The 10762-nt window shown below is 39.8% G+C and overlaps 1 protein-coding gene across 1 annotated transcript in view; it reads right to left on the bottom strand.

Moving 5' to 3' along the window:
* Window positions 1–10762, bottom strand: part of astn1 (astrotactin 1) — a 374129-nt gene that overhangs the window by 221668 nt on the left and 141699 nt on the right. Inside the window, exon 12 of the mRNA XM_035669982.1 lies at window positions 9161–9311. Coding sequence (XP_035525875.1) covers window positions 9161–9311 — 151 coding nt within the window. The remainder of the gene's footprint in view (window positions 1–9160; window positions 9312–10762) is intronic.

Genomic DNA, 10762 nt, shown 5'->3' with positions numbered 1-10762 from the left:
TTATATGAGACTGGGTTGCATACATGCAGGTTGCATGCCATCATTAGCCAGCACTTCCTTTCAAATCCCACACCGATTGTATGGGCAGTGAGTCATTGCTGCCAGTCCAAGTAAACACAGCTTGAGGTACTGTTCATATGTCTAAAGTTTTGTTTAAGCTCCTGTTGTGTCAGGCTGTGATGCTCTCGGCATTAAAAATCACTTCATTTTGCTTGTTAAAGTGCCCTAATTGCCTCCATGAGTCGTGTGTCATCCACTGCTGCTGCAAGCGGCCCAAATCAGCAGGCCAAACCACAATAACTATCCTCCAATTTTCTACAGAACCCTGGCATTATGCAGTATTTTTGCCTTACGTCTCTCGCTCCACACCTCCCTTCAACTCTCCCACGACCTGCAGGGGAGGTGTGCCTCACTGAAAACCTCTGAGACAGAGCGGCCTTTATGTTGCCTGAGAGACAAAACATGGGGCAAAACAAGTACTGCTTCCTTTGCCCAATTGCTGTAAGCAAACTGTAATAATTGAAGATGACTCAAATGAGCATATCAACATTTTTATCACCTCCTCTCTTCTCTCATCTGGATTTTACCAGCGGGACAATCAGAGGGAACTGTTTATATGGGTTTTACACAGTAAATCAAACTGAGACAAAAGGAGGATTTTGAAAAGTGCAGAGGAACTGTCATCTCCAGTGGAAATTACACCCTTGGTAGAACATAAAGAATAACTAACAAGTTCAATGTCTTTAATAGTGTAGACTCAACAACAGAATAGTGAATATATAGTGTGGGCCATACTCTAGCTGACTCTTTACTTTCAATCACCTCCCATTAATCCTGCTTTGTACTGGCAAAGCTAGATCCATGTCTGTACCTGAACCATTTTACCTTCACAGTTTCCCCGCAGTAACTTTGTCTGGTGTTCCTCTTCTCTTTAACTATATACTAACATCCTATATTAAATGAAAACTATTTCATAAATATAAAACACACATTTCGTTAAACAATTTCCAAAAAGTACATTCATTCATAACCCCAACAGTAACTGATCTTTGGGAGATGCTTTTATCAACCCTCTGAGTCTAAACACACACTCACACATAAATCCAATGACCCGAGGAGAGAAAACATCAGTAGTGACAATCTAATGTGCTCCTATTCCTCTTTAGGGCTGAGGTCTAGCTATATCTCTGCCAGGTATTGACTCCACTCAACACTGCTTAGTATCCCAAAATGTGATCCCAGTCAAGATTGTTTTTTGCTGCCTAAGGGGAACTACGCCAATGCGAAGCGGTGAGAAGAACTACTTTAGCCTTCAGCATACAGTATGATGCTGTCCAGAATTATTATTAAAAATGCACCTGGCTGGTCAGAAAGATATTAGATGTAACAGTTGGTGGTGTATTGTGTTGTTATTATAAAGCACTGTGTATAATGCGTACTTCAGTTTGTGTCCTTTTGGGTGCAATTCAGAGTAGCATCATGATGATGGTGTGTGTAGGCTTGGACGAAAGATAACACAATCTAGTTTGTACCAAGTGGTAGAAAAAAAGCACTTGGTTGATGAGAAAGGCTCACTGTTTTATGTTTTCTATAATTTTTTTTACTGAAGAGCGCCAACAAGTACCTCTTCTTCGTCACAAGAGGACCATTTGTAGTGCTCTGTCTTATGGTTTGTGGTTGTTGGTAGAATTGTGTGACAATATAGGTTGTAATTTGAAGTGAGAAGTAGATAAGCATCCCAGAAATATATTACATTCTTATTTTCAGGGTTTTAATGTTTTACCTTCTGAATTATAAAGTTGTCAAAGTACATCAGCACTGAAAAACAAGAACAACCTGTACTATATTCCAAAATGTATCACAAAGAAACACAAAGTATGTTCTTTCATTGAAGGTAAAGTCCAAATATTTTTCACAAATAATTCAGTTTACAAGTCATGAGGAGTAAATAGAAGTGAGTAGTTGAAAGACATGGGCTATCTATGTTTGACTCGTGGAAATGATAGAATTTAGCTTTTATTGAGCTTGACCAATACAAGGGACTAAAAGTTAGTATATTTTAGCCTTTGTTGTAACAGTTCCATTCTTTCTCCTGCATGTCCTCCAACTCTAAAGTGCAGCATTGTAGCAGTCATTTAAAATCACACTGTCAGCCAGAAATGCAATATTAATGGGAAATTATGGGATTTGACTGGATGTCAATAGTCTGGCAGACAGAGATCCTTTACATGTGGGTCAATTTGTAGAGCAATTAGCTACACCTCGCTTTATTGTATAGTCAAAGGTCGATAAAAATGGCACTGTGTATCTAATAATTATGTTATTGTAATTCAGAAAAGTGCAGGATTGAAAAATCTACTTGTTTGCTACAACTTCTCTAACATTCTTTCACTAACTCTAAATTGACAGCGACCCACATCCAAACACATACATACAAACCCAGTGTGTGAAGGGGAACTCGTTAGCCAGCCACTTCCCAATGCTAACTGCATTGGGAAGTGGAAAAATACAACAGAATTTTCTGTTAAAGGAATAGTTTTGCATTTTGCTTTCTTGACATCACTCGAATGGTAAAGTAAGTATGGTATATTTGAAGCTACTCCCAGCAACTGGTTAGCTTAGCACAAAAACTGGAAACGGGAAAAAACACTAGCCTGGCTCTGTCCAAACGTACCCAAATCTGTAACTTCTTAGAACCTTGTTTTCAGTGTGCGGTTACCAGAAAACAGGTCGAGACTCCAAATTTTAAGCACTGGCAACCTACGAAGAGCACACTCTTATTTATTATAATCTACAATAAAATCCACACACAAATAATGATTATGGTAATTATAAATGTTCTCACCTCCTGGTAGTTTCAACTAACAGCCCATCAGTACTTTTCTGCCTTCTGTAAATCTTAAAGCAAAATCACAACACGTGGACGAACACACACACACTTCCGGCACAGTGGAACCTTCTCTAGGTAGGGTGATATATCCTGTCCAACCAATCAGGGAGAAAAAAAGATTGGAACACAAATCTAGGTTTAAATATATGACAAGGAATCCAGTTACCCTGTAGGGCACGCTGCACTGTCACTACAGACACAGCCTTATTCATCCTGTTGTTTATACCCTGTACATCCCTTACTTTCTTTAATAGTATAGTTCTATAATGCAAGCAACACAAAATACAACACAAACAGCTGCAAACGCACTAAAACAGCATTAATGATCTGCATTTTTTGTGTACCGCAGGTTTACGTATTAAGCCCCACACACACTAGTATAAGCTGTTTGGACGTCGCCCAGCTACTCTCCTCATTCCATCCTGGTGGCAATCTGCGCTGTCAACAACATCCTTGTTTTCCACCATTTTGCAGGGGGAGACAAGTGACAAGACGAAGCTAATTAATCTCACAATCATCCTGTGATTATTACGCTCTCACTTCTGGAGGCGCCGCGCGCTGCCTCTCCCCAGGAGTGCAATATATCAGCGAGACGGAGCGGGTCGGTCAGCATGGACCGTCAGCATCAGTCGACTATCACACAAGGGGAGATATTAAACGCAGACAGGACAGCTACTGACAGCACGGACTCAGACAAGGTGTTAATTGATTAGGGTGGAATCAGAGCACTGGGGCCCAGCCAGTTTACCACCCTGATTAGACGGGTGAGAGGCTCATTTATAAGCTCGACAGTCACAAGATAATTACTAAAACACACAGTAATATATGCAACGGCAGCTGGGAGCAGTGCGGCGTGGTGATGGACAGGACTGGGATGTGTGTATGTGTGTGTGTGTGTGGGTGAAGATCAATGACATAGCTCGCTTGCAATGATGCTAAGAGGTGGTTGCTAGATAAACGGCATAATAATTACATGTCTCATTCAAACAGAATGCCAATCTATTTAGGAACAGCGATAGGAAATCAAAATCAATTAAATCAGCAAATATTAACTATGTCTACCAAATTAAGCTGCGGCCACACAGCAAACCACACCCCTGTTTGGAAAACGCTTCCTTAAACTCACCTGCCTCATCAAATCTGCATCGCCTTTGTGATTGATAATTGTGTACATTTGGGGCTAGATTTACATAAATAAAAGTGCAGGGCAAATTTACGCTGCCTCTTTCATTCAATTTGTGCTCGCAATCTGTGTGTAATTACTGTCTGATTTACTAAGGCAGCAGCAGCATCTGGGCCTGACTTCTAGGTTGATTCAGCAAATGAAGGAGAGCTCAGAAGAATGCGGTGGAGGCCTGGGATAAGGTCACGGAACTTAAAGAAATGGAGAGATGCTGCAGAGAAATACTCACTCAGGAAGTAATACGATTTCAAAACACTGGCTGAGGCCACAGTTCGACCCCACCTGTGAAATACTGTCTACTGCTCGGTAAATTGCAATATAGCCCAAACTTGTAGGCCGATTTATATTATTAATGGAATAGGAGTCAATAACCAGAAAATAAAAATGAGGGGCAAAAACAGAAAATGAAAAAGCAATGGAATGAAAAGAAACAAGAAAACAGTTTTTTTCGTTTTTTTTTTGGAAACAAGCAGAGCTACAGACGGACAGAGCAGCAAGTCCAGCGGAGAGTGGAGCGGGTGATAGAGATGGGATGGCTTTGATTGATGTCTCACTAGAACACACAGGTAAAGGCAGCCAAATGCAACTGATGTCTTATCAAAAGAATTCAATTACCAGCCTGTTTTTTGCAGTTCGTAAACAAGTATAATGAGCCGTTGAGCAAAAAACAACCACTCCCTATCCCCTCCGTTTGGTGTTATTACAGCTCACTTTATAATAATACGTTTCGATTTCTGGTTGACTGATTAATTGAATGTCCCTGGACACTGTATTTTTGTGTTGCACTGTGAGCAGAGTAAAGATTAATTCTTCCCAGCCACAGCCTAGCTTTTAAAGCAACACTATGTAACTTTTTTTGTTCCTTAAAATAACTAAATCATTTTGATGCGACGCTGACTTGTAATGGGTCTGCCTCTGTCACTCCTCACTCTGCTTCCTGTACGCCTGTTCTTATATTATGTAACTTTGGTTGCGGGTCACCACAAGTGCGGAAAGCTACCAAATAAAGTCACACACCACCAAACCAAACCCTTCGGGTTTTTTGAAGCTGTAGCTGCTGTTAGCTAGTTAGCTTAGCCATACTGCCAACAACTGTGGACCACCAAGAGGAGGTGGTTTTCAGGCCAGGAGCGGAGTCAGGGAATGTAGACAGAGAGCAACACCGGAATGGTCACCAGAAACAGAGCCGGGTGAGCATGCAACGTAACTGGTCTTAGCAGAGACAGAGCTATGCAGAGGCCAAGAGACAGAAGATGACATTGACGGTGGAAACTAAGCAGAGAAAGAGAGAGTGACCAAGCAAGAAGCTGCCAAAGAAGCAGAATAACTGGCTTTTAGGCGAGAGCTTCCTGAAATAAAAGGCTGCAGACAGATGGCAAGCTGGACTTCATGCTGTTGGACTAGTCAGTAATATTAGCTCTGCTTGCAACGTCTTGTTTGTAAGCAAAGTTGCGACTTGCAAGTTTTTGATCAAAAGTAATGTAATCATGACATGTGCACTGCTGTCCATATGTACGACAGCGGTGTATAAACGACTTACACTGTGAACCTACAGGGGCCAAATTGCAAGAAAACTACCAAATCTTACATAACGTTGCTTTAAATACAGGTGCATTTTCCACCTGGTCATCATGGCCACAGAATTTTCTTGCAAAACTGATCTAGACTTATCTTTGTCATTATGTCATCCTTTAATACCTCTACAAACCTGTAATGTATATACTGTAGGATGAGGTGTACTTCATTTCTGTATTACCAAGTGCACTTCAGATACCAGGCCAACTGGCAGACTTGTGAGCCTGTTTAATATCAACATGCACAAACTACATGGTTCCTCCATTTTGTGTTAATTAATTAAGAACATTTGCCTCATTCTGATACAGCAACAGGGGCATGCAATAGATCAGAGAGACAACGCATGTTATGAACACCTGCTGCTGGAGCACAAGGCATTGCCTGTTGTGCTTATACACTGTGAATAAAGTTCAATTTGGACAGACTGTTACAGACTGAATATTTATATATTTTCTGTTTGCAACAAAACTTGACAGAAAAATTGACAGTCAAATAAACAGTCTTGCACACAATTTAATGGAAGAAACCGTTAATCTATTCTGGAAAGTGTTTCCAGGTCTCTTCGTGGTGCTCTCATCATCACTTTTCCCATCTTGTCTTACAGATTGTCCGACTCCTTCTCGATGAAGCTCTACTGAAGTGTGAAATCATGGATTTATTCTCGAGATGAATTTCTGTTTCATTTGTAGTTACAGTGGAGCTGAGTGAACATTCACAAATTATAGGAAAACAGAAAAATTAAGGGATAAGTACTGTACGTAAGTACAGACATTCACTTTGTTCTTTTTTGCAAAGGTTCTTAGAAAAATATCACAGTATTCTTCAACATGCTCAAGGGATGGAAATATAACAGGACAATAAATAATTAATAGAATACAAAAGGAGAGTCTCATGACACCTCAAAGTGTTGGCAAGAAATCTTTTCACTGTTTCTTTTTGGATCCAAGTGAGACTAATTTCAGGGAGAAGAAATTGGATTTTTTTCTCTGACGCTTTTGGCAAGGATTTGCAACAAACTGCAACATGAAGAAGCTGCCCTCTAGATGCTGGTGAATACAAGCTGTTGTTTAAAAGCATCCAGTAATTATGTGTAAAGGAACAATATCATTACACAATATCTGGACTATTCTTGTGCTTTCCCACATGAGGGAAGAGTGGGGTGAATGTGTTAACTAAGTAAAACATAATCAAACGCCTATGAGACTTCAAAGCCCGGCTCAAAATCTCCACTCTGTCATCTCGTGGTACAAGATGGAAATTGGATGGATATATTGGTCTCTGACATTCCCGTGCAATGTTGTTGCAACTCAGTGGGTTCAGACAGTGGACATTAATATTCACAGGGTTCAATTCCTATCTACTTACAAGTCAGACTAACAGATATTTGTGTAGACCATCACAGCTAAACCACAGTGGCCTGACTAACATTGTGACAGTGGCCGGCGCTTACGGGCAGCAGTAATACATTTATTGGAGTCTAATTGCTTGGCCTGATGATTTAATCTTCCTTAGCAACAGGTTTGTGATATTTACAAGACCACAGGAAACAAACAAGGCAATTTTCTGAGCATTTTGTTTTTTGGATGAATGGCACAACCAAGCCTTCAAAAAGCTCAGAAGTCTTAATGCATTAGCTAATGGCTGATATTAAAGAAGCTTCTTTGTACCGTAGCTGGTTAAGCTCCCACAACTCATCAACTAAATGACAAAAATATGAGTATTCAAATCTGTAAAGAAGAGAAAATCTCGAGGGGACTGAATGTCATGGTTGACAGTTACAGGATGAAGCTCTTTAGACTAGACACACTAGCGGGGGGGCTAAAGGGATGGCAACGTCTGTTGGTCTGCCAAGTTGGTCTAGACTGAAATACATTCCAGCAACTGTTAAACAGACACATTCATGGTCAACAGAGAATGAATGCAAATGAGTTTGGTGATCACCTCAATCAAGCACCACAATCAAAACAAAATTACAACTAGTTGCATGATTTTTGCATGATTCAAATTAAGTTTTAGTAATTAAGCATTAGTGAAAATACATATCTAGAAGGGCACTGTAAGGTCCCATACTGCCTTAAAAATGTGAGTTAAACTTACATTGAATAAGTGATCGTGTGTTTTGAAAAAGTAAAACCAACTGAGTTATTTTAACTGAGAAAACAAGTTTTTAACTTAAATCAACAACTGTCCAGTCACAATGACAATCCTTACAAACAGATTTACTTTTCTTTTAGAATGTGTCATTCTGAAGAACTACTTCTTGACATGAGGAACTGCAGCTGTCAAAGCCAGTTTGTATTAGACAACATGCAAGGCTGCCTCTAGTAATTTTGTTAATAAGATGTGTACTGGGGTTGGGACTGAATTCCATAAGCTTCATATTGGTTAGCATTATTTTTATTATTAGAAAAACAAACAACCATGACTTTTTATTGTGTTAAATACACACAGTAAATACAAAAAAGAGTATTAAAAGTATGGTTAAAACACTCATGACACAAAGTACTCATCTTCAGCCTCTAGTCTCAGACTTACTGATTAAAGTCAGATGATGAACGAGCAAACAAGTAATTAATAAATGTGCACTTCAGTATATGTTTTGCATCCTTGTCCACTACATAAAATATGTGTACTTCTCTGTGCTAATCTTTATCATACCACCTACATATGTAATTGCTTGGCAATACATGCATACACTCTAATCTATAAATGAAACATTTTCCCATTAAAAACATCTCACAAGCTGTTTCCCTCTCCTTGAGGTGCATTAAAAGAGATAAGATGAAGCGCACTGGATTGCATAAATACCATCTTCCCAGCCCACCTGAAAGGCTCTACTCAAGTGCATCAAAGTACTTGAAAAGAAATTAAATTGTTAGGGGGGGTGGTGCCTGACAGCTTATCAATAGAAGGGGGGGATTAAGGAGAAGCAAAACACTAGCAGACGGCCGTAAGATTCTGCAAATAAGAAGAACGGCATTGCTGGAGTCCCCAACAGATGGAGAAGAAAACAAACCTGGCTGCTACATTTCCTGGTTGCTAAGCACCACCTGGAGGTAATGAATGTGTTGTCGGGCTAAGAGGCATATGAGACAAGAGGCGAAGTCAAACTGTCTACTCAGACACATTATAGAGTGCAGGTCTGTTGCTTGTCCTTGATATGGGTCATCTTGGCCCACAGATATGCTCATGAATATTTATACAGGTGGACGGACTTAAACATTGATGGCCACAACAGGATGATAATACAACATTAGAATATGCACCAATAGTGAAGACGCTATATGAGTGCGCATCAGATCAAATATTCCTATGGCTTGGATGTGCGGTAAAGGCATTCAGTGCCACGTTCTCATATTATATCAATCATAAAAGTATGTGTGCAGACTGTATAGTATACGCTAAAGTATTCTGAATTTGATTAATGTAGAAATCTAAGGGAAAGGTCATGTCCTGCTACTGAAATGTATGGCAGCTTCCAGCCAGAGCTTCACCAAAGTGCAATGACTCACCACACATCCGGTGGAGTCCAGCTTTCGGTCTGATATGCAGCGGAAGTTGCGGCTGCAGCCTCCGTTGTCTTTGGTGCAGTCTCTGACGGGCCCAAACGAGTCCAGGAGAACCTCCAAAGAGTCAAACGATGAACTGATCATCAACTCCTCTCTGTTAATTGCAAATGAGGAAGAAAGAGCATCCTTGTTTAGTGTTTTGTGTATGTGTTTCATGCTGAGGACTGATTTGAGTCTGAAACCAGCATTTATGACAGCAAAATTCAATTTAGGTCAATGAACATAATGTCAGCGTATTCGCTTGCAGAGGCACAAATAATCTGAGCAGATTTTTGATGAGGACTTCAATTTTGGTGAATTCAGAAATACAAATTTCTATTGTTGAACAATAACAAGTTGTCTTGACGCTGCTAACTTTTGACAGAATGGAGGCATATTGGATTTCATATTAGCAGTGCTGGACTAGCCACTTTTACATATCCCTGCTCTGCCTGGGTATAACCTGCACAGCACAGATACACCATGGTTTGGAATCATAAAACAAGAATTGAATGTACAAATATGTCTTTTGTTAAAGTGTTTATTGATAGTAAGTCCCATTTGCTTGCTTAGCTAGCATTAGCTTATTCTCGGGGTTAGGGGTAGTTCACTAGTAGTTTGCTAATAACTCCTGCAAGTAATGTGATTTTCTCGTCTAACCGGGTAACTTGTACCACTATTTATTTTTTTTCAGTTCTCTTTTGACGAATTAGTCCTTTAGTGCTGAAAAAAGAAAGAAAAATAAATAAACACAACAAGCATGTTCTTTGGGGGGAAAAAGATGTGGCAAATGTCAAGAGGAGAGTCACAGAGGGCACACTATATGCTTATTGGTTTTGTACGGTCTTGGGGACTGGGTTTGTTGTGTTGTCTTACAGTATGTTATGCAACTCTGACCAAGTACAAATCCTTTGATGGGACATTAAACCTGTACAAACGTTACAATTTAAATATGCAGAGTTATAATACGTTTTATGGAAGAGTTGTAATTAGCATATATGGCTGCAACGGATTTTTGTGATGTAATACCTTGACACCGCTTCAATAATTAATATAGACAGTGGTAGGCCTGCACAATTAATCAAATATTAATTGCGATCACGATTCTGGCTTCCCACATTTAAATGAACGTGATCGTCTATGATACTGACGTTTAAAATGCAGGCTTGGCTCATAGAAAACTCTTATCGCATAACGCATATCAAATTAAGGGTGATCGAGATGTTATGGTTTCACTTTCAGTGAGCTGTCATGTCACTGCACACATACCCTGCAGCTGTGGCCTGGATATTTTTATTCCTTGACAAAATACTCTATTACTGCTAGCAAAAATCGGACATTTCTTACTGCTGCAGCTTCACACAAAAAAGTATTTAACTGGCGAAACACAAGTTGACTTTTATTTTGCTAGTAAGTAAGCTAGTCAACAGAAGTGCAAAGTGTTTGTCAGTTAGACTGAAACTGGCCGCTATCATTCAAGAAAACCGCATATACCCACACACAACGTGCATGCCCAACTATGGAGACCTGTACCCCAACCTACCACCCCTTTTTTAGCTTTTATTT

Source organism: Morone saxatilis, unplaced genomic scaffold (assembly GCF_004916995.1).
Source record: "Morone saxatilis isolate NCDOM2014 unplaced genomic scaffold, NCSU_SB_2.0 Contig23, whole genome shotgun sequence".
NCBI lineage: Eukaryota > Metazoa > Chordata > Actinopteri > Moronidae > Morone > Morone saxatilis.
The sequence above is the reverse complement of the archived record's forward strand: the minus strand, read 5'-3'. Positions and strand labels throughout refer to the sequence as shown.